Source organism: Poromitra crassiceps, assembly GCF_964638095.1.
Source record: "Poromitra crassiceps genome assembly, chromosome: 11".
NCBI classification, from domain to species: Eukaryota; Metazoa; Chordata; class Actinopteri; order Beryciformes; family Melamphaidae; genus Poromitra; species Poromitra crassiceps.
In genome coordinates this window covers 23,973,850-23,998,905 of record NC_139643.1, presented here as the reverse complement: position 1 = coordinate 23,998,905, position 25,056 = coordinate 23,973,850, and the positions used below count along the sequence as shown (strand labels likewise).

General features: G+C 48.6%; 1 protein-coding gene across 1 annotated transcript; it reads left to right on the top strand.

The window, feature by feature from the left end:
- Nucleotides 1-4,374: 4,374 nt before the first annotated feature.
- LOC310784718 (adhesion G protein-coupled receptor B1-like) lies at nt 4,375-24,900 on the top strand (the record flags this gene model as incomplete). Its single annotated transcript, XM_083645748.1, has 31 exons — nt 4,375-5,086; nt 6,376-6,525; nt 6,625-6,726; nt 7,024-7,188; nt 7,619-7,783; nt 9,346-9,510; nt 9,665-9,829; nt 9,944-10,045; nt 10,370-10,476; nt 10,646-10,840; nt 11,058-11,126; nt 12,639-12,747; nt 13,231-13,374; nt 13,616-13,685; nt 13,974-14,076; nt 14,467-14,510; nt 16,786-16,912; nt 20,901-21,004; nt 21,143-21,245; nt 21,391-21,541; nt 21,689-21,758; nt 21,879-21,945; nt 22,069-22,154; nt 22,376-22,547; nt 22,675-22,770; nt 22,892-22,928; nt 23,159-23,778; nt 23,899-23,934; nt 24,051-24,155; nt 24,416-24,466; nt 24,703-24,900. 31 exons carry the CDS (start codon nt 4,375-4,377, stop codon nt 24,898-24,900), a joined length of 4,590 nt encoding a protein of 1,529 aa, XP_083501874.1.
- Nucleotides 24,901-25,056: the final 156 nt, after the last annotated feature.

Sequence of the window (25,056 nt, the reverse complement as noted above, 5' to 3'; positions counted from 1 at the left end):
TGGTGCTGCCTCATTCACTTCAGTACGCCGTCCACGCACTGGCTCCAACTTGTTGAAGCAGGGGCGGGCGGGGTTGGATATATAAACCTCTTCGAGCAGGCCACCAAGCTACACTGAGACCGAGACTTGCTGCAGTGCAACAACGACCACAAGCAAGAAGACTCCGAAGCCGGGAGTAGAAGTACCAACATAATTTTTTCCTGGAGCTTAGAGAGGACAAGACAACAGCAGATCTTTTGATTCTTACGGACTTGTCTACTGGAGCTCCGTTAAAAGCAATTCGTCGCTCCGCTATACACCAGTTTCTCTGGCTAGTATAGCAACCAAGAAAAGTTGGTAGTAAACTCTTTGGAGTTTGGTCAGAGTCGTTTTATTTTCATTTTGCTTGTGAGAGTGGACTGCACTGAAACCTGGGAACCACCCGGTCGGGTCGGGCTTTTTAGACCTGGCACACCTGCTCAAAGTTTTGGTCCAGACAGGTGCGCTTCTGTTCTGCCGCGCAGAGCTGAAGACTTCCGAGGCAAGTCAAACTTCACTTCAATCCACAAGCTGCTACCTGAACGCAGCTCGAAGACCGAACGAGACTTTAGAGGCATATTCAAGGTAAGACACACGTTCCCGATAAGTTGCTTTGCCTCGGCTATCAACTGTGCATTCGCTTTGAATGTGGGATTTGGGAATGTTTGCTGCTGGTAATGTATAGGCTATAGCCTACTATAGGCTACTTTGTGCGACATTTCTGTGGATCTGTATCTGTGGAGATTTGCCGAAGTAGGGGTTCATTGTACGAGAATGACTGCGTTTGCTGAAGTGTCTGAAAGTTGTGGTGCGTCCGTGGTGCTGAAACGCTGTCTGCTGTCTCAACAAACTAGTATGTCGCTGTCCGCGGTACTGAAACGGTATAACCGCTGTCTCAACAAACTCGCCTTTTCTGCTGAACTGTCCGATCAACGTGCAGCAGCTATTGCACTTTGGTTTATTGCTTTCTGCACATATTCAGTTCCATTATTCCATAAACTCCTAGTTCATGGAATAAACTCCTAGTTTATGGAATAATGTGCAAAAACAAATTGTTCAATGCATCTTGCACGCCACACTCTTTTTCTGACGGTTCATATTCGCAATGCTGATATTTCCAAAATTGTCTTTTAATATTCTTTCCCTCCAGATCGTTTGAAGTGCACAGATGTCTCAGCAATGAGATCAATCACAAAACGCTGTGATTGGTATTTTGCCTGAAAGCGATCTGGACGATCTGACTCTTCCGCAGCAGAAAGTTACACTGAGGCAACAGGTTGCTCAGATGAACTTTCTGCTGTGCTTATATGAAGAGGGACTGCTTGCATTGTTAGGACAGAATAGTTATGGCGTTTGCAATACTGTCGACCTGCATGAGACGCTGTAGCATCTACACAGACACAGACTGCTATTAGCTACTACAGTAGGCTATACATGTTACTACTTGTGCACCTGCTGTGTTAGTCCTGGGTGTATTTGCTGCACTGTCTAAAAGACAGTGTTAACATTTTGCCTCTAAAGCAGCAACACACTGAACGCCTACAGGGAATTGATGGAGGCTGCTTTTCTTCCATCAGCGTTCTTGGCTGGCAGACCTGTTGCTGTCTGGCATTGCACAGCACTCAGAAAACATCAGCATTTAGTTGCTCTGCATATTTTCCAAAGAGAACCTGCAGTGTTTTTTGTTTGCTCCTTCTGTCTGTTGTTTTTGCTGTCACATGCATTTGCAAAGCAGCCACCAAGTGATCTAGTTTCTTGCACACGTGTGCATGAGCTTGCACATGGCACATGGCACATGAAGAGAAATAGCGTGAGCAATTTGGGGGATGAAGGATGACCCCAATGTTAGCAAAAGTGGGGTTCATTGAGTTCCTTTCAGCTGCGGGAGTCAGCAAAAGAGAACAACTTGAAAAGGGAACGATGAGGTCAGGAAACAGTAACGGCCCCTCTTTCTCTGTGCCTCTCTTTCTCAGTTTCTTTCTCTCTCTCTCTCTCTCTCTCTCTCTCTCTCACACACACACACACACACACACACACACACACACACACACACACACACACACATACCTACCACATACAGTTAATTAGTTAATTTATACAAACCTAACATCAGGTGATGGTGAAGATCTTAAACATGTTCATAAAGCATCCAGACAGAAAAGTTTAATCTTTAATTGATCTGTATGAAAATCATAAGACCAGCCTACAAGAGCCACACACACACACACAGACACGTGCTTTTTAAACATTGCAAATGTGTGTCTCTCCAGTGTCTGTGGCAGGTCAAGTTAGTCATGCAAACCACTGACTCAACCTCCTCCTACGGCTAGTTTTCCCTTGGTTATGCAAAGCCCATCATGTCTGATCATCATAGGATGAGAAGGGCTACTTGAGAACTGTGCTCGACAGCGTAAACCAGAGCATGTTTTTTTCACACTCATCTGCAAAAAAACTAAAAAAAACACCTCCATAACAACCAACTGCCTGCCTTCTAGCAGAAATGTTGTTGACGACAGCAAGGACAAGGAAAATAAATAACAGCAATATGTATACGGAGGAAAAACGCATCTGGAGGCAAGGCGTAGGAAAGCAGAGAGAGGCGTTTTTCTTTCTTCACCGTGTGCTTCATCCGATGCCCATTCATGGAGCTTCCGGTTGTTGGGAGGCGGGAGAGAGACATCCACCTACACTCAGAGAGAGGAGGGAGGGAGAGAGACATCCACCTACACAAGGTCTTTGCTCTGTTGCTCAGAGAGAGGAGGCAGGGAGGGAGGGAGGGAGGGAGGGAGAGAGGGAGGGATGGAGGGAGGGAGGGAGAGAGAGAGGGAGAGAGGGAGGGAGGGAGGGAGAGAGGGATGGGGAGGAGATGTGAGCGATGTAATTATGAGTTGTCTGCCTGAAAAGTGCAGGTGCTCTTTCAAAGTGAATGTCGCTATAGGCAGAAATTCATGCCCATATTCTGCTGCAATGTCTCTGCACGCCTCTTTTAATGATTAGCCACATTATTGCATACAGCAATTACATGCACTAATTGCAAAGCAGAATACTATAAGCCTCTGAATCCCAGTCATGCCTCATGTCATGCATAATATAATTTTGCAGTGGGCGCGATCACATTGATTTACTCTTCTGACGTTGGGCATTAGCAAAAGAAAGACAGGAGAGCCTGGAACATGTGACAGATGTTGCTGAGCAACAGGGTTTTCTCCTGTCTTCTTGGCTCAAAGGAGGGGGCGGCAGTCACCTCGGTTCGTTATTGTCGAGCACAACGACCTTGATGCTAATCCCGTCTGCTTTTGCTTCCCCGGCCAGGCAGGGTCGCCACAGGTCAGGTCACTGTCTCCGCGGGATAACGTACCATCTGTATAGAGCATGTTGAATTGAGTTATATGGAAACAAACTAAGTGGAGAAAAGTTAGGAATACTTTATGAGAACGCATACTCAATCAAATGCATGCCTTGCAGAGTAGTGTCAATTGTTTTTGAGTGACCTTTTAGCAAATCACTCAAGTTTAGAAGTGGGTGGCACTAATGTGCATGTGTGTCTCTTAACATGCACGCATTCGCATTCATATAGTTGCAGGACAGTCAATTTGTCACCGATTTGTTTGAAACATCTGTACTTGATGCATTCGTACGTAACTGCAGACATTTTGCCCAAGCGATCAGTGGAATGTCAAGGGCCGGATAGTGAAGTATGCCTTTGTCACTGCTCAATACAACAAACACGTTGTATAAGTGATAGTAAAGCTTCTGTGGTTGCCAGCGGCGATGCGTCGCGTAGACGTCAGGTCTGACGCACGACGGATGGCGGCGGCTCCGCGTGTGGGAGGAAAGGGCAGGCTTGAAGATACCAGCCTGCTGTGAAGGACTGTAATTGCAGTACCAGAACAATGTGTTAATGTGTAATTATGTCCCAAAGTCTGGCCCACTTTAGATCACTCAATCTGCATGGAAACACAGTGTTACACAGATCAGAGACAAAGCCCTGCAGTGAGGGGGAGCTGTATAGGAACCAGACAATTAGGGTGACTATTAATGTGTGTCATGTCCAATTAAGATCTAGAGAGAAAACTCACATTTTACTTGGAGAATGCTGCATTACCCTGCATACTGTGATATCTGCTTTTCTGTTTGGATGATTGAGATGTTGCAAAGCACTGAGTAATGGATTGTTTTTTCTCCTTTTGTTTTTCCCTGTTTCCCTGCAGCATCTTCTTTGATACAGGCATGATGACAGACTGTCTGATTCACTAAAGCCCACAAACCCTATCTAGTTATTGAGAGGGATCACAGCGATCAGGCAAAACATCTGAAGCAACTGAAGTCCCCCCCCCCTCTATCTAAGCCAAGCCAATGGCGTGGTCAGCCCTTTCCGGCCCCTGTGTGGCCCTCGCCCTGCTCTTCCTCGGTTTGACCTCCTGCACTCCGTCCGGCCCGGCCTCTGCCACCTGCGCCACCCTGGAACAGAGCCGCTTCTTCGGTGTGTTCTCCTCCGCCGTCGCCCTGCCCTCCACGCCGTGCTCCTGGACCCTGCAGAACCCCGACCCGCGGCGCTACAACGTCTACATGAAGATCACCAAGCCCACCGACTCCTGCGTGCCGCGCCAGATCAAGACCTTCCAGTTCGACTCCTTCATCGAGACCTCTCGCACCTACCTGGGTATGGAGAGCTTCGACGAGGTGGTGCGCCTGTGCGACGCCTCCACCACCGTCACCTACCTGGAGTCCAGCAAGCAGTTCCTGCAGATCCGCAAGGTGGCGACCAGACGCGGCCTGGAGTCGGCGGTGGCGGAGGAGGGAGAGAGTGACGTCAGCGAGTTCAAGGCTGAGTTTCTGGTCGTGGGGAAGAGGAACCCGAGCATGCCCGCCTGCCAGATGCTGTGCCAGTGGCTGGAGAAGTGCCTGAACAGTAGCACCCATGACAACCCCTGTGGCATCATGAACACCCCCTGCCAGTGCTGGGAGACCCCACAGAGGAAGCCAGGCAGCTGCTACAGAGGCGGAGTCTACGTTGAGAAATGCCTCCCCGTGCCCAGAGACAACGGACGTGATGCTGAGATCATCAGTAAGTTCAGCTGCACTGAGTTTGGGTTTTGCTGTGTTGTCTTTTTCACAGAGATTTAGTGAGACCACGAGGTTTATCAGAACATCTCACTCCTATAGAAACAACCCCCCACCCCCACACACACCCCCACACACACTTTATTATGTTGTGTTGTAAACAAATCCACCAGACTGGATTGTTGTGGATTGTGTTGTGATGTTCTCCAGCCCCTGTTTGTGTCTGGGGGGCAGTGGAGGTGTAATGATCCGTGCCTGTAGAGCCGAGACACGGGGGCAGAAGATGCTCCCTCTGTGCTGCCACAAAGTAATGCAAAGTAAATCAAAGGTGCTAGTGAAAAAACGCCGGTGCTCCTTAAAGCCTAAGTGGCAACACTACCCTGGACTGCACGCAGCACTATTAGCTCTCCATTTTGTCCGAGGCAGACATGTCAGGTCTGCAAATCCTCTGAGGGTTGGGGGGGGGCCGCTTTGCAAAGAGTGGGGTTTTTGGTGAAGGATCGAGTGTGTGTGTGTGTGTGTGTGTGTGTGTGCGTGTGTGTGTGTGTGTGTGTGTGTGTGTGTGTGTGTGTGTGTGTGTGTGTGTGTGTGTGTGTGTGTGTGCACGCTCGTGCGTGTGTGTGTGTGTGTGTGTGTGTGTGAGTGAGTGTGTGTGTGTGTGTGTGTGTGTGTGTGTGTGTGTGTGTGTGTGTAGGTGCCACGTGGGGGTGGGCGGTGTTTAGGGGGTGCAGAAATCAACACAAAGCCCTCACAATCAGCCTGCAGCAGGAAATCGAAGCTGAGCACTTTGGGTCGCCATGGCAACGCCCCAGCCAGCGTTCACACAGCGCTCCGTCGCCCGGGCGGGCACACTGAGTGCTTGAAAGCAAACAATCACCATTTCAAACGGGAACATGTATCGACTTGAGTGTTTGTTTCTGCTCACAAAGAGTCGTCCACGTTCTACAGTAATCATCCTCCTGCGCATCGCACAAATAATAACTCGCTTCCTGTTCGTACATGCAAAGTTTACTCGGGGCTAGGCGCATTCGTTTGCAAAGTGCTTTGTGTATTCCCTCGCTGATAGGCAATTACAGTATGTGCAGACGTGCAAAGTGTGTACATTTCTGCCTGCCACAATGCCACTTTTCCACTGTGTCAGTGTCATTTTAAATGAGCTCTGCCGGTTGTTGCCGGTTGTTTTCTGTACCAATAGATCACCTGTACCAGTGTGCAACCTGATTACTGTCATCTCAAGCGCTTTGTGATTTCCTAACCTTCATTTTTCGTCGCTGTCCTCCTCTCCTCCTGCAGAGGGCTGGAGCGGGTGGGGCCGCTGGTCAGAATGCAGCCAAGAGTGCGGGGGCGGAGTCCAGGTGCGCAGCCGAGCCTGCCAGCCAGAGGACGGCGTCTGCAAGGGCATCGTCGAAGAAGGACAGGCCTGCAACCCTCAGCCCTGCATTGGTGAGCCCGCCTGTCAATCATTTAGTTTGCAAACACTTGTGCTGCAGGTGAGCCGGGGGCTTCATTCAATAATCATATACCGTCATCACATTGTCACAGGCAAATTGCACAGCAGGAGCCAAGCCCTGCGCTCCATCGTTGGCTTGAAGAGAGACAACGTTGAAAATCCTAACCACGGAGTTGTTGCTGCAACCCAAACAGGTGAGATGAGACTGCTTCAGAAAGTTTTGTAAGTTCAAAAAAAAAAGTATACAGACTCTGCAGGTGCACACACACACACACACACACACACACACACACACACACACACACACACGGAACTCACCTCAAAACAATCAAATGATAACTGAATCGCAGAGACTAAATGTTACAAAACTAGGAGGAATAGGAGCACACAGTATGACAAAGTTCAACCTGAACTTCTAATCAAACACACAGATGCTAGATTTAGCTAGCTTTCCAGGTGTGTGCTGACCCTGTATTCCATGCTGTTTGCAGAGGATGCCGTTGCAGATGAGTGGTCCCCCTGGAGTGTGTGTTCAGTCACCTGTGGGGAGGGCTGGCAGAGCCGCAACCGCGTCTGCGTCACCAGCTCCTACACCACCCAGTGCACTGGACCCCTCCGTGACAACCAGCCCTGCAACAACACCGCTGTCTGCCCCGGTCAGTGCCTGCCTCCCGGTTTCCTGTGTGTGCGCGCGCGCATGTGTGTGTGTGTCTGTGTGTTGGTGTGTGTGTGTGTGTGTGTGTGTGTGTGTGTGTTGGTGTGTGTGTGTGTTGATATACACTGAGTGTGCAAAATGTTAGGAAGATGTGGATTGTGCAAAAAGAGGCTGAGAGATGGTGCGGAGCACTACTCCACCTAGTGGAGAGTTTACAAAATATACCCGTTCAGCCTATGAATTTTAAATATTTATTCTGAACCTCCATCCAAAGCTGAGAAGTACTAGGCAATCACAATAGCAGTTGTACATTGTTCATTTTCAAACAAACAAAGCATACCTATTTCATAAGAAATATTTGAAAAAAATTCAGGAAAAACAATCAAACTTAAAATATAAACACAGAGTCTAACTTTCTTATCTTTGTACAGTTGACGGTGCTTGGGATGAATGGGCCCCCTGGAGCCTGTGCTCCTCCACCTGTGGTCGTGGTTATCGTGACCGGTCCCGCATGTGCAAGCAGCCCCAGCATGGAGGAGAGCCTTGCCGCGGGCCCCCCAAGCAAACCAAGTTCTGCAACATTGCCGTCTGCCCAGGTGAGTCAGAGAGGGACTTTGCTTTTTTTAACTCTCTATCTCTGATATCTTTGACCCCCCCCCCCCCAGTGTTGAAAATCACACAATGATATGATATATGATTATTGATATGATATGACATATGATATGATGTGATAAATACTACACATGCACTAGGTCATATTATTTCCCTGCAAAGCCATGAAAATTGACTCTGGCTGTGATACTTGACCCCCACTCTTCCTACTAACTGATTCATACACTTGAGTGCCAATTACATAGCTGAACGGCATCACCACCCCCAGCACAAAGCAGCAGTGGCAGGCTGACACACCCATAGAAAAAAATACAAATCCCTCACTCGACTTGTTAGTCAGTGGCTAGTGGTGACTGACACTCTCCTCATGGTCCCTGTAGTTCTTTTCTACTCTGCCACCTACTCAGGCACTGAGAGGAGTCAACTCGTTTCCCACTCACAATTACAGTTTGGACGTTGGACATTGCCCACCTATTGTCGGGTTAAGGAATTATCATCATCATTTGTGTGCTTCAAAAACTGATTTCTTTGAAAATTCTTGATCCATCCAATTATATTGCCTGCCTTGTTGCAATTCCGTACTAAGACCAGCAGATGGCCACATGCGCCACAACAGAATGGGCTGTTATGGGCAAAGCCATTACTGAGAAATGATTACATATTTCATCTGAAATTGAAGGGCTTTGAAAATGGATTCATCCTTAATAGTCCATTTAACATGATAGAAATATTTATTTGAACCAATTCCTCTTTTAACACGCCACTTTATACCATCAGTTCTTTCGTCTTTTAGGGCAACATTTGATAGCAATTATGATTGATTTGTTTTTTTTGTGCTAAGTACTTTGATCTTTTCAAGACTTGTTGTCCCCCAAAATTAAATCTGTAAATATGAACACTATTAAGTATTTTCCGGTGTTTTTTCAAACTACTTTTCTTTGCATTCCCTCTTACGGTATCAATGTTTCTCCGCCCCTTTATTAAATACAGATAAAATAGTGTTTGATAGAGTAACATTGAATCATGCCCCTTGTCCGTTCCCATTATGACATTAAGAAGTTCACTGGTCAGGCAGTCAGATGGGCTGAAAGGCTGATAATGAGGGGAACTATGGGTGCAACGAAGAAATCAGTCTCCTCCTCATGTTGGTTTTGAGATATAAAAGAAAAACACTCATTCCATCCAAGGTCGCTCAGTCATTAGTGCTCAAGACCAAGACTGCGCTGGCCTGCACTGCTCCAACACAGAGTGATCCCCTCAGCTAAGCACCGTGCACTCAAAAGCTCTCTTCATTAAATGATTTGAGCTTTGAGGAGAACAGTGGACCTTCAAGGTTGAGAGGCACCTGTGGTGGTGCTTCAAAGACAATCCGCTTAAGCATCACCTTTCAGTTTCACTTAAACTCAGTCAAAGTGGGCCATGTGAAATGGTAATATCATCAGTGTGAGTGTGCCGTAATAGGCTGTGGCCTGAGGGTCTGTCTCTTGTCCCTGTGCTGCTACTCTACTCACTCGCTGCGTATCTGCGTCTCTCTGCTTCCCTCTAGTGGATGGATCCTGGAATGAATGGGCTGCCTGGAGTCCATGCTCGGCCTCTTGCTCCAACGGTACCATGCAGAGAATGCGGGAGTGCAACGGGCCATCCTACGGGGGCTCCGAGTGCCACGGCGGCTGGAAGGAGACGGCCAACTGCTTCCTGAAACAGTGTCCCGGTAAATAAACACTGTCCCAGTTTCAACATTCACTCTAATTAGAGAGTAATGTTAAAAAAAAATGTTAAATGAAATCTAAATGAATGGTGATGTAAGTCTATTACAGCCATATCAGAAGTCAGAGTTCATGGTGTGTATTATTCTTTGTCTTTAGTTGATGGGCGCTGGCAGTCGTGGAGCACGTGGAGCAGCTGCAGTAAGACTTGTGGTGGGGGAAGCCAACAGAGACACAGAGCCTGTGAAGGGCCTTTCAATGGTGGAGAAGCTTGTCCTGGAGAGAAGGGAGAGCAGAGGCATTGCAATGAGAGGAGATGCCCAGGTTAGTGACTCCCACATGTAGCTGCAACACTCTAATCTAATCCAGCATGGAAGAGCATTTTCTCTCACATATTGCTTCGTACAACATGATAACATGATGTTTGTAACCCTTCAGAGCCCCATGAGATCTGTCCTGAGGAAATCACTGGAGATGGTGTTTGGAGGAGAACACCTGCTGGGGACCTGGCTGCAGTCGGCTGCCCTGCTGACGCTACAGGTACGGTGGCAATAACGACAACGGGCCATATAAGTCTGCTTCAAACTGTTTTCAAATCACCAAAAACGCTTTCAACTCTGCATTCAATTGCGAATGTGACACATCACAAGCACACAACCTCTACTGAGCTCAGTGATGAATGTGCACAACACTGCAACTTAGTGTTGTGTGACATTTGAAAATCATCTGAAAGCCTGAAGTGGACATACCGCGGTTCTTCATCTGCAAGCCTCATGCACTTTTATACATTTTGAATGATTACATTTGCTTGGACGTATTTAATTGTTTATCATGCCAATCATAAGTACTTTCTCTCATAACCAGGTATGATCCTGCGCCGGTGCACCCTCGACGCTGTAGGTCTCGCCTTCTGGGAGAACCCAACTCACATCAAGTGTGTGTCCAAGAACTACGAGACGATACAGATGCTGGTAAGTCCATTACCCCGGCCTGCCCTGGAAAATCATTATCACGAGCACCCTAATTAAAATGGCAAATGCCTCATCTGTTTTGTTGTCCTAATGGCTAATTTCCCAGTGGGTGTACTCAAACCAGACAATGTCAATGATTTAGATTAACGTCTCGCCTGTCCTCCTGTAGACTCAAGACTACGTCTCCAAGGCACAGAAGGGTCAGGTGGCGGACGGAGTCTCTGAGGTGATCTCGCGCCTGAGATTCTCTTCAGATGAGGGGGCAAAGTACAGCGGAGACCTCTTGGCCATCGTCGAAATCCTGAAGAACACCACTGAGCTGTACAGGGGAACCAGCCTGAGACTCAGCAATGCAGATGTAGAGGTGAGCCGAAATGTGATCTTATCTTATCTTACAACTGAAAAGAAAGGCTGTAGTGTTTCTTTGTGGATCTTCTCTACACTACGTCATGTTGAGAACTAAGTTGATGGAGTAGTTTTGAAAGCATCTCATGCTTCTCTGAGCAAAAAAAAACTTTTTTTTTAAATTAGGCTACATTTGGTCTCCTCTCACACCTCTGCTTCCATTTAATGATCTGCAGAACTACGTACAGACCATCAGCAACGTACTGAAGGAGGAACATCATGACAAATGGGAGGAGGCACAGCTGGTAAGTGATAAGAGGATGGATGCATGGCTAAAAGAAAAAAACCTCACACACTGCAGGACACTGCAGGGCTTTGGTGTGAACGTGTGGGGGTGAAAGTGAGGGTGAAAGAGTTGCAGTGACTGGTGCTCTTCTCTTCCACTGATTAACACTCCCGAATGCCCTTTAACTCACCACCCACCATCGGATTAGACAGACTGCGATGGGGATATGACACTAATGGCTAAACGGGCTAAGATGAGACATTGATGAGAGAGAAAAACACAGCAGATGTCATGTCCAGATCCCATCGAATCTAGCACAGTGCTTCTCAAACCTTTTTGATTTCAGTACCCCCTTTCCCTGATTTCTGAATCCAAGTACCGCCTTTACCTTAACATTTTGCTTCGAAAACTGTAAGAGAAATCTATAGCATATGATGCAACCCACCTTTTGAAGAATATAACATAACAAAATAAGAATCAGGGGGTGAAAGAGTTGCCTCTTGAGCAGATTTATTTTAACATTTCATTTATTTTCACGATTTATTCTTACATTTTTCCATCTCCCCCTTTCTCTCAAGTACCTCCTGTAGTACCTCCACATACCCCATAGCGGTACCCGTACCCCATTTTGGGAACCGCTGATCTTGAACTCCCTCATCAAAAGGCTGCACAGATTTCCTGCTTCACATAAGATATTCTTACAACAGATAATAAAACGTGTATTATTATTTTACATTATTCCAAAACTTCTATGTGTCTATCATGGTAATATGACCACCTGTTGACATCATTTTTCAGTAAGCTACATTTGTCCACTGTCAGTATCTCTAACGAGGGGGGGGGGGGGGGATTTTCCTAGTTGTCGAGCGTCTTATACAGACTTAAAGCAATGACGTGCGCAGAGCTGAAGAATACAAAATGCCCTCAATCCGGAGCGTAAACACGCATTGGGAGGATGAATTGAAGCTGCACGGTGAATTACCAAGGCCACGACGAGTGGCGGCGAGCACTTCAATGCCAAAGAGTAGAAACGGCGCCCACTCTCCAATCTGTTGAGTCTCTATGCCGGCCTACATGGTAGCAGTATAAGGAGACGCAGACGCACCTACACCTCGCGCCCACATCGCTGCAGTTCTGCGTCAGAGACACGCAACACAGCCTGCCCTCCCTCCCCTCCACTGAATGAGAAGGAGAGGGGGGGGGGGGGGGGAACCCGAGAATGAATCAACAGCCTGCCTGCCCATTTATGGCCCTAAGGAAGTTCCGATGTTGCATAGCAGCCAGTAGTGCTTCTCTTCTATATAGAGATATTTCAGTGCCGAGTGCTCTGAATAAGAACTAGTAGCTGCACCAATATAACATGCAACGGTTCTTCTCTCAGTACATGGTAGTCTTGCCTAATTGCATAGAATGTATATAATGTGACCAACATCGAGATTAACACCCCCACCCCCCCACCCCCTTTCCCCCCTCTTCTCTTCCTGACTCTTCCTCCACCCCCTCCTCTTCCTCCTCTCTGCATTCCAATCAGATGGGCGCCAACATCAAGGAGTTCCTGCGCCTCGTCGAGGACTTTGTGGACATGATTGGGATCCAAATGAGCGGCTTTCAGGACATTTATGAAGTCACCGAGAATTTAGGTGAGACCTGACGTCCTCTGCCAGCTGCTCTCTGCTCAGCTCCAGTCAGCATGCCCTGTCCTCCCCGCAGCCAGAGAGTGCATCAATCTTAGTCACGCCCTGCGAATGGAAGTCCATATAAGTAGCAAGACGCATCAATTATCACTTTGACACAGTGGCCAAGTACGTCGGCCGCAAAATATCGAGGTCATCATCGCCAAGGTGTTATTCCGTGAGGGCAGCTGCTTATAATCATATTCAGCACGACACACGTGGATTCTGCTATTAAGCTAATCAAGGTGTTGAACGAGTCTGTCTTGTGCGAGAAGGTTTTTGGTTAGGGTGACATTCTTGTAGGATTCGGTAGCAAATAACTCCTCCTCCAGGTCAGACACATACATGTCACCAAAATGTCCCTGGCACCGCTTGATACAGCTCGTTCAGACAGTTCATTCAGCTAACGAGTCCCTCGTCTCTCTCTCTCTCTCTCTGGGTCTTTCCTAGTGCTGAGCATCCATAAGCGGCCCACCGCCATGAGCTCCAACTTCACCTTCCCTGTGAAGGGCTGGAGGGGAATGCTGGACTGGGTCCGCACCTCTGAGGAGAAGATCACAGTGACCCGTGACGCCCTGTCCATCGATCAGTCTGGTGAGACCCCCCCTCACACTCACTCTGACTCCACATACCTTTTTTTGTGTGTGTCATACAGTATGTCCTGTTAAATTCAGGTAGAGCGTGTCACATGTGTTCTCTGCTGCTTCTTCATGGAACTCACTGCAAAAAGATATACAACCTCAGGCGTAATTGTTCCAATGAGAATATGGAGGTAAAGCGTTTTGCAGTCGTATGAGCTTGAGTCTAATGAGGCGTGTTTTTTGTTTCTTCTCAGAAGGCACCACTGCTTTTGTGGCTGGCATCGTCCTCTACAGGAACCTTGCTTCCATTCTCTCCTTCCAGAGGTAAATAACACTGCTCCACCCATGGACTGTATGCTCCACCTTTACAAGATTTAAATGCTTAAACACTTTGGCGCCCCCTGTTGACTAGACTACTAGACTACTACTGAATTAGTTTTTGTCATAGACTCTGGTTTTTGTATCTTATTCTGTTTTACATGATTTTGAAGTTGTAAAAAAAACTAATTTCCTAGTTCATACACCATGAATTGATTTGATTCAAACATTCAAACATTCATATTTTTATGATTCATTTTGATCACATACTGACTCTCCTCTCTCTCCCTGCAGTAACACCACACTGCTCAACTCAAAGGTGGTGACAGTGATCGTCAAGCCCACTCCAACTCTTGTGTCATCTCCCGTTGAGATCGAGTTCCCCCACCTCCACAATGTAAGTTTTCAGCAGTTAACTCATCTAATGTCGCCTTACCAAAAAAACACACATCCATCCCCCCTCTGGGTGTTTGCTACCCACGGTACACAGACGTTGACATTTTGTTGACATTTGCAGTGACACTATGATAGGAAGGTGCTAGAGAGTCAGGATTCGAGGGGCGGGTATAGGGTTAGTGGGGATATGGGTGGTGTTGGGGGGGGGCACGGGGATAGTGGTAAGAAGTGTGGGCAGGTGGCTGGCAGCAAGCTGTTGCATCTCACACGTCGATAGTACGCTGTTCCAACTGGACAGTCAGTAGTACACTGGTCACACATCAAACCTACACATTTCCCTTTCCTGAAGAGACTCCTCACTCCGCCTCTTCTCTGTCTGCCTCTCTTCCAGGGCACCATCAACGAGACCTGCCTCTCCTGGGACGAGAGTGAAACGTAAGCATGACTGAGCGTCTTTTCTCCTTGAACGTGTGTTCAACAGTACACCCATCAATCATCATCATCGCATCTCTGTCCTATGGGTGGCCTCGTCGTCGTCGGCTCATCTGGTGGCGGCGTTTGTTGTTTGTTGTTTATCCCTTTGCCTCCCGCCAGAGCTCCGCATACGAGCATTCAGGCCCCGCAGCCCTATACACTTGCCAGACGCAGAGCGATGATGTTGCATCCATTTTCTTTTGAAGTCAATCATTTCCGACAAGGAGGACAGACAGAGCAGCGGGGGCAGCGCATTGACCCATCTCTCCCCCGGCCAGAAGCAGGCAGGGCTTTGCTCATCTGTCTGACACATACTTACCGTATGACAGACGAGCTAAAGACACGACAACCTCAACGATGCTCAGAACAGCGGGCAGCAGTGACACTGCGATCTCTGATCTAACGTAGTCTTTACAGATCGCTTTAGATGAACCACATCCAGAGTGGAGGCACACACACACACACACACACACACACACACACACACAGGCGACACTCCCGAAACCTCATTACAGAGAGTCAATTCATTGGTGCGTCCCTGCAGGTCAGACCGCGGAGAATCAATCTAAAGACAATGGCTGCTCGCCTCGCGCTCACGTTCACATGTCATTGGCGAGGTTAATGGCTGTTGGCGTGAGGGACTTCTTCAAGATGCTCAGATGCATCTGAATGAGTTATGAAACGGTGCTGCTATATAGCGGCCCCGGGCTCGGATCAATCAGCCCCGCGGGCCACTTTGCCCTCTGGAAGCATGTTGCACAGGTGGGCCATTTACATTTAGATAGATTTGTACACTCGCGGAGTACAGATAAGCTGTGAACATGCTTTACCCGCCACACACCTTCGCACATGCACGACGACAGCATCCATATATAACGACTACAACACACCACTAGAGCAAAGCAAAGCAATTGTGAGAATGACTTGAAGGAGTGGGGGGGGGAGGAAAGAGTATGAAGAAGAGAGAAGAGGAGGGAGAAGATGTAATTAAGCCACACTTTGAGGAGGGAGGGTGACGTGCCTCTAGTCAAATTACATTCGTTTTGGACAGCGGATGTGATTAATGGCAGGATAGGAGACAGCGGAAATGGCAGAGGGAGGACGCCAAGGCTGATGGCACTGTTTGGGGTCAGTGTTCCTTTCCAAAAGCTGCCTACAGAAAGTTTGGCTTCGAGGGACGGAGCACTCCACTTAGTAACGTCTCTCCATCACATCCTCTACGAATCAACTTGAACCAATATACAGATGTATGTAGACGAATAAGAGGTTCTGCAGCGTGTCATGAGATGAACGCAGGAGATCACAGAGAGATTGTCTAAAGCGGGCACATGCTTTTCTGAGCCCTCAGCATCTCTCTTAGTTGCAAATGTGGGTGCATGACTTGAAGGGTGACCTAATCAATATTCAGTGTCTGTTTGTTTTTTGAGTGTAGCCTACAAAATATATGGTTTGCTCTTAGACCTTAGAAAGATCTGATCTTTCAAAGGTCTCCTTCATATTTTGGTCAGAATGTGTGCAACTTTTGTCTGGTCTGGGCTTGGCACATTATGTCTCTGGTGAGGTCAAATCAAGATTTCTTTATTTTTGTTTTGTTTTGTTTTGTTGTTGTTTTTGTTAGGCTATGTAAAGTTTAGATGTACAGTATATTAATGTACCAGTCATGGATAATCATCGTTCATATTGTCCTCATATTCCCATCCAAACCACCTTCTGTTATGAAAGGAGGGACACATTGTCCTTTGTACCCTCTTGAACACAGCTGGAGCAAAGTGCTGCTGTCTCACGTGTAGTGCTCCTGAGGAAAGATTGCCAATTGTGAGAAATTATGAAGATTATGCTAATGAATTCCATGATAGCCTATCAGCATTAATCATGGCACAGACGCTATTAATCTCATAAATGCCATAGATAGCCATCTGAGCACCTCAGGTTGTATGAAACAATGTTTGTTTTATTGATTGAATCATAAGAGCCAATTATATCAGTATTTGAATCTTAACCAATCCAAGCATTCCCATGCATTGGGCTCTTATAACTATTCCAAACTGATGGGTGTGTATGACTCATTTTTTTTTAATCTTATTTTATTTTTTACCATATCAAAAATTAAAACGTGTTTTCCCTGAAGAGAGCTTCACATGAAAGATTCCAAAGCGCATCTATCTCATAGCAGTAGCAGTGTGTGTGTGCTAACTAACCCGCCGCTGCCTCTCTGTCTTGCCTGTGCACTGTGCAGTTCCTCCCTGCTCGGCTCTTGGTCTGCTCGGAGCTGCAGAGCGGTCCCCGTTGATTCATTCAGAACCAAATGCGTGTGTGACAGCCTCTCCACCTTCGCCATTTTAGCGCGGATAGACCTCGACTCGGTAAGTGTTGTGCATCTTCTTCACCGTGTTGTTTCTCTCCCTCCCTCTCTGCACTAAATCACAATGTTTGTTCGTGTGGATTTTTTTCTTTTTTTCTGAAGGTAGTAGTCGTTGTTTTCGAGTGATTCGCTGTAGCGCTGCATGCCCGTCTTTTGTGTCTGTGCAGGTGCCGTTGAGCAAAGAATTACAGCCTTGATATTTTATCGAGGCAGATAACTGATCGAGCAACATGTTGAAATGCAGAAATGGCATATTTCAGAATAACGGGGGAAAGAGAGAGAGAGAGAGAGAGAGAGAGAGAGATAAAAACAAGTGAATCGCTAATTCCCTTGTCGATTATTTTGCATGGGCTCAAGTTGGCATTCTTTGCAATCAATTAATTGGCATAAGACACAGACAAAAACAAATATTGCAGCAGAGATAACCCGTGTCAGTTATTTTCATTTTAACATCATTTTTGATTCACTACTAGCCTGTTTTAAATGCATTTTTAGAAATTATGCATGATCTTGCAACAGCGCAAATGTATGCATACACAGTTTGAGCAGGAGAACTTGGCAGTGCGCACTGGATGCTTTGCTGACATTACGCATAGCTTAGGCTAGTTCCTGCGCAAAGATCATGTATAATTGCCCCCCATAGATTGTGTGCCTCTGAAGCAGCTCGCTCTCTAGTTGCCCTGGTAACGGCTTCTGCAGCGCAAACTCGGTCTGTGTGATTTTTTGGTATAACTGAGATGCTGAGGAGAAAACACACACACACAGCCCCTCCCTCCTCTGACATACCCCCCCTCCTCCCCTGCAGGGTGAGAGAAAATGGTGTGGCCGTTTCTGCTGTGCAACTGAGAGTTTGCTGGTGGTGGTGCACACAAAATAACCACCACAATCAACAGATAGTCTGCCTATATCAATTCAGGGACATGTGTATTCCCGACCATTGCTGCGTGTTTTAATTGTGCATTCAATTGCTTTCCTCTAACTGTATTGGCAATGGATAAACACACGCATACTGTATAGGTATGGGATTTTCTTCTGTGTGAAATTCACTGTCAGTGAATTCGGGCTGCATCATTTCTCTGCACTGCTGCCAAAGCCAGCAGTGTCTGTGCTTTTTCTGTCCCCAACCTGTTGTTTCCAGCCTCGTTTCAATCCGTCTGGCTGTTGCCAATTGGGAACAGCGCCTCCTATATTTGGTATAAGCTGCACATACTCCCTCCCTTTCAACCTCCCGCGGCAGTGAAAAGGCAGCTGCGCCAATCTACTCTGTCTGCCAATATTCCTGAATTCCCTGCGATTACCTCCCTCTTCCTCCTCCTCCCACCTCTTTAGCCACAGTGGCGAGTCTCACTCTGAGAATGCCAGAGAGAGAGAGAGAGAGAGGCTGACCAATGAGAGACAGACGTCTGGTCATGCATCGACGCTTCCTCCTCCTCCTCTCCCCCCACCCGCCTCTCCAGCCATCCTTTATGTGTGCTGCTGCTGCTGTGGACATTTTCAATAACGTCCGCCTGCCTGCCTGCGAGCTGTGCGGGGAGCAGCAGTGAGACAGAGAGAGGAGGAGTGAAGACTGGAAAAACACCACAGATACTGCAGTGTTTTTTAGCTCTCATTCCACATGGTCTGATTTCTTCTGGACTAACTGCATGATCATGCGTGTTGGGACGCATGGCGGTCCTGTGGGAGCAGTCCACCTAGTTAAGTCCAGCGCATGCCCTTGACCAAATAGACCCAAATTAGCGCCGTGTGCTATGGGTAATCAATTGTAAACCCAAATGAAAGTGTTCACTGGTTGAGGGGTTCCTCTGTGGGATCTTTTCCTCTCCTCATTCTGTGCTCATGTGGAAAATGAGAACATGGGATTGGGTCAAGGACAGGCAGAAGACGGGCCTCATATTTAGGTCACACTGGCTGTCTGGATTTCACTCAGTGGCCCATGGTGTGCAAGCATCAACCCAGATAGAGCGATTGGGGAAGAGAGAGGGGACAGACACGGTTGCCTCGGTTATTTACTCCCCCCAGATTCAGTCCAGGTAGAAGCAGCTCACTGCCTTGCCATCTGTTTCAGGGGGGGGCTTCTGTTCTGATGTCGCTGGATCCGTTCCGAAACAAATTTGCCACAATAAATTAGTCTTTGGCTGCCGTAGGCCGGACTTCAACAGCTGTGCTTTGACATCAGCCAGGTCTATGTGGAGCACAGATGGAGAGAGAGAGAGAGAGAGAGAGAGGAACTGAAATTCTTCTACACAATCAACAACACCAAACGGATTTGACGGCGTGCGTTGAGTACGCTAGCAGCAATGGAACAATTCACGGCCTTTATAAACCAAATGAAGGACAAAGCCGTTTCTTATTTCTCTCGCCTCTCTCTCTGTGTGCCAATTTGACACCTGCAGATTTATTACATTTGAGGCCATTTGTCCCGTCACCTTTAGCGAGCCACTTAGCCCTTTCTCACTTTTTTCCCTTATCGGGGAAAAATGTAATCACGCCGTTTGTCAAAGAGGGGCTTCATCTTTTGCAGCAGCCCCCCGACCTCTTATGCTTTCATCCGGCCCACACGCTCTGCAGTGACGGGGACTAATCAGAGGTGTTAGATTAAACTCCAAAGCCCCACGAAAGCCCCTCGAGGAGGTGTGAGCCAGACAAATGCGACGCGGGGCAGCCGGCCCGGCCAATTAGCTTTTTGGGGGGAGAGCGCGTAGGAAGGTGTGCCAGCCTGGCAGCCAGGGCTTTGTTTGGCACCGGCCCCCTTTGCCCCTGCAGGTGAAGCGACAGCAGGGGAAGACATCGCCTTCACTGCGGTCGCCACCGGGGGGTGCCGCTGCCCCCCCGGCTGTCGGAGACACGAGTACGTGTCTGGGACAGGGCTGCCTCGCCTGGCAGTGTCAGGCGCTAAGATGGTGTCAGGGCACGGGGCGGCAGATTAATGCACAGGTGATAATGGTCCACCTGTCCACTCCTGCAGGGACGGGCAAGGAGCTGCATATTCACACACACACACACACACACACACACACACACACACACACAGGCACACACACAGGCACACACACACACGCGCGCACACACACACACACACACACACAGGCACACACACGCACACACACACACACACACACACACACGCACAGCAAGAAAGTGCAAAAATACAGCTACAGATTTAAAAGGGGAGGGGGGGGGAGCTCAAAATGGCTGTCGATAATTAGATGGCACTGTAGCAGCTCAAGCTAATGACTGAATGCAGCAACTCCCGCGATGGGAATTAACACCGCCCGCCCCCGTCCCCGCCCCCGCCTAGTGGAGGGAGATATATGTGCTGCTGTATCCTCCCCTCGCCTCATTTGCTGACTCAAAAGCGCAATGGAGAAGTGCGGTGACCTCGGCCATGTGTTCAGTCGGCTGCTCCATCTTCCTGACATGTTCACCTTGGCGTCACCTTGCCTCAGCCACGGCCTAATTGTGCCATTCAACTGTTTGCCTACAGGGAGCGCTGTCTGCCTCTGCAGATAGCACACGCCCAGAGGCCTCTCTAGTATGCGTGTGCGCGTGCGTGTGCAGTGCACGCACACGTGCACGTGCGTCCGCCTAGACCGGTTTTCTCTAGAGCTGTAACGATTAATCGATTAGTTGTCAACTACTAAATTAATCGGCAACTATTTTGAATAGTATTAAAAAAAATCTCTGATTCCAGCTTTTAAATGCGAATATTTGCTGGTTTCTTTACTCCTCTATGACAGTAAACTGAATATGTTTGGGTTGTGGACAAACCAAGACATTTGAGGATATCATCTTGGAATTAAAATTTTCTGACATTTGATACACCAAACAACTAATCGATTAATCAATAAAAGAATCAACAAATGAATCGACAAATAATCGTTAGTTGCAGCAGCCCTCGTTTTTCTCTGCCTTTTGTGTGTGAATGTGTGTATATTAGTCAACAGGGTACAGCTGTCTCTAAAGAGTATGTTCTTGTCTCCTCTCTGCAGATCATGGACAAGGCACTGCTCCCGTCCGTGACCCTCATCGTCGGCTGTGGGGTCTCCTCTCTCACCCTGCTGCTCCTCATCATCATCTACGTCTCCGTCTGGAAGTAAGTGCCCCCCCCCCCCCCCCCCCGACGAGCAAAGTCCGGCCACGTCGGCGTCTGCTCTGTATGCCGTGCGCTCTCCTCTCTCCCCTCCACTCACTTAACGCTTTTTTCCTTCTCCTTCTTCTTCCAAATCTCCAGGTACATTCGCTCTGAGCGCTCCGTTATCCTCATCAACTTCTGCCTCTCCATCATATGCTCCAATGCCCTCATTCTCGTCGGACAGACTCAGGCTCGCAACAAGGTGAGGCGGCGCCACCAGCCGATCGCAAAACCGCTCTCTATTGAACATTCTCAGAAGCTCGCTGCTTTGGGGGAACTCTGAAATTAGCAGCAGCACCACCACTGACACACTTTCTTCCTCGGCTCCATCTCTCCCTCCCTCTCAGGTGGTGTGCTCTCTGGTCGCCGCCTTGCTGCACTTCTTCTTCCTCTCGTCTTTCTGCTGGGTGCTGACGGAAGCCTGGCAGTCCTACATGGCCGTCACGGGTCGTCTGCGCAACCGCATCATCCGCAAGCGCTTCCTGTGCTTAGGCTGGGGTAGGAGCGCCTGACTCTGTTTTCCAACCGCTAATCTTCTAATTCTGTATCTCACCAGCTGTACCGCTTTTCCTCACTCGCCCTCTCCCTCTCGTCTCGTCAAGAGTTTTGACCCTTTTTGTCGTCTTCTCGTTTCCTATCTTGCAGGGCTTCCTGCGTTGGTGGTGGCTGTTTCTGTGGGTTTCACCAAGGCTAAGGGCTACGGCACCGTCAACTAGTGAGTTCCCTCTCAGCCCCGCCTCCTTCAGCACCTTCTCATTTCTCTCCCATGTTTTTTTTAACACACCCTTTATTATATTTATTAAGTATTAATATTTTCCCTCCCTCTCCTTCCTAGCTGCTGGCTGTCTCTGGAGGGTGGGCTCCTCTACTCCTTTGTTGGCCCTGCCGCAGCTGTTGTTCTGGTTCGTATTCCTTTCCTGATCCATCACAATACATAGCTTCATAGTATATTAAAATAAATAAAAATAAATAAATAAAAAGTGCACTTTAGCCATTGTCTCATCCATGGTCTTTCTTGCTAACAGGTGAATATGGTCATTGGTATTCTGGTCTTCAACAAGCTGGTGTCGAAGGACGGCATCACCGACGTGAAGCTGAAGGAGAGAGCCGGGTAGGTCTTATTGATCTTCTCCGTACACCAGAGTACGGCGCTTATCGCCCTCATCAGTGCCATTTACTGCTATACTGATGATGCGCGTCGGGTATCTAGTCTAACCATCGGACAACAGGAGAGAAGAATGCTTTGTCAGTGAATAATAGGGTAGGACGGTAGTGTGTGGTGCAAGGCTTTTTTTTAAAATCCAGACTGTTGTTCCTACTCCTGTCCTGCAGGGCGTCGCTGTGGAGCTCCTGCGTGGTTCTGCCTCTCTTGGCGCTCACCTGGATGTCCGCTGTCCTGGCCATGACCGACCGCCGCTCTGCCCTCTTCCAGATCCTCTTCGCCGTCTTCGACTCTCTGGAGGGTTTCATCATCGTCATGGTCCACTGCATCCTGCGCAGAGAGGTGCGGGGAAAACATTCACACAAAGCGGAGGCAGTCGAGTGGTCTTTGGGGTGTTTTGTTTATGAGGTGAAGACGATCTGAGGTGCAGTTTGAATGGAACTGACCGTGCCGTCCCTCTTTCCATCAGGTCCAAGAGGCCGTGAAGTGCAGAGTAGTCGACCGTAAGGACGACGGCAACGGAGATTCTGGCAGTTCCCTTCAGAATGGCCACACCCAGAGAACCGTACGTTTCCTGGCTTAGTGCCTTTCTAATGTCTTGAGTGCCTCTCTCGTATTTTATCTCCAAATGAATATGTGCCTGCATGAAAGCACTGACGGAACTTTTGCTCTCCTTTTATCAACAGTCTGACTTCGAAAAGGATGGCGATTCCAGCAGACAAGGTGAGCCCTCCGTTCACCACTTCCCCTTAACCATTTTTCCATTTAGAATCCAACTTCTGTGAGACATGCACTTAAACCATCTGATCACGTATGAGAGAGAGCCTGTGTGCTGAACCAACCTTTCAGACAAAGTGCTTCAGGAGACGACATGACCGAGTTGTACGAGTTTGAGCTCTTCCTCGCACGGGGCCCGAGACTTAACGCGTTGTTTGGCCTCTTTGTCTCGATAGGCATGAAGGTCTCCTCCTCCGAGGAGAAGATGTCCCCTCCTCAGCTGCCCCTCCCCATGGGCCCCAACTTCCACACCCTGCCGTCCAACCCCAACAAGAGCCACATGGTGGCGCTCCCAGAGTACCACACCCTCACCCTGAAGAGAGAGAAGAGTCGGCTGGCGGGAGGCGTGGACCCGGCCTGCGGGAAGACCGTGTACGTCTGCGACGGGGAGCTCTTCCAGCAGCTCGACGTCGACCTGGCCCGCAGTCAGGTGGAGGGCAGCATGCCTGACGGCAGCGGCTACGTGCTCATGCCCAACACCACCTCCACCCTGAGGTCCAAGCCCAAAGACGACGTGGCCAAATACAACATCAGCGTGGAGCAGCTGCCCCCGAGCAGACTGATGCACCTCGGCGGGCCCTACGCCGAGCCGCAGGCCGCCTTCGCCATCAAGTCGCTCCCCGCCGACCAGGTGAGCGTGTCGTACTCGGAGAGAGACTCGCCCCTCCAGAACATTCACAACATGTCCAGCGAGTCTCACATCACCCACAGCAGCCTGGAGAACACCTTCGAGTCCATGAACTCCATGATGTCCAAGAGCGAGACCATCTCCACGCTGTCCATGAGCTCCTTGGAGGTGAGGCGGTGGCTTCAGGATCGGATGGCGTAGCTCTTGCGCAATAACATTTCCACACGTTGTTTCTAAGACGCGTTTTCGAACTGAACTGATTTTCTTTGTCTTCCCCTCTCTTTACAGAGACAGAAGTCTCGTTATGCCGAGTTAGATTTTGAGGTAAATATTGTTTGGATTGTGTCCAGCGATTACAAACGATATAATATGTATCCAATGTCATTACGAGTGTGCGCACTTTTACAATAGATTGTTCTGTATTGTTTTGTCTCCTGTAGAAGATTATGCACACAAAGAAGCGCCACCAGAACATGTTCCAGGACCTCAACAGGAAGCTGCACCATGCCGACAAAGACAGAGAGTCCCCTGCTTCTGACAGCAAGGTAACATAACATGCTGACGTCCTCAACATCCATTCCCATGAAATCATTAATTTACGATGAATGAAGGACAAACGGAGAAAAATAAGAGAGGCAATCCTAAGTGAAATGATTTGAGCAGAGGTTCATAGTCTTAATTTGAATGAGACTATTGTTGGTGGTGTAACAATGACCTTAAAAACAACCACTGTTTCTTCTTCTATGGTTGTCATCACCTTGAGGCCATTTGAATAAGGATGTATTTCCTTCCTTCCTTCTTACAGTCTGTGAGATGGAGTGTGTCTTCAGGAGGAAGTGACAAAACGAACCACAGCGTGAGTGTTTATATACAACCTCACAGTCTCAAATTTATACAAACAAGACACAGCGTCCAATAATTACACTTGCCTCCAGATGGCGTAACTCACCCCAAATGACAACATGGCTGTCACTGTCATTAGCCCCATCCCCACCCCCACAGCCCCACCCCCATATCAATTCAATCAGGACCACCTAGGGTTGATTAATGACGTCGATACTGAAGCGCCGCCTCTTTGTCCCCCCCCGACAGGACAAGCAGCAGCCCCCTATGGAGAGGCCGTGGGAGGGAGTCCGCGGCTTACCGCAGTCGCCCCCTGCGTGGGTGCGCAAAGACCTGGAGCCCCTGGCCGCCTCGCCCCTGGAGCTGCACTCAGTGGAGTGGGAGAAGGCGGGCACGCCCATCCCTCTGGTGGGGCAGGACATCATCGACCTGCAAACAGAGGTCTGAGGGGGAGGAGGGAGGCTAGCGAGTAGCCTGGTTTCACCTCGGTCACCTTTTTGGTTAAGCAGGGATCCTGTATGGATAGAGTAGAGGTCCCAGAATCCATGTCTTCAAACCCCTCAGCCAGAGAAGAAGGAAGGGAGAGGAGGAGAGGCGGAGGGC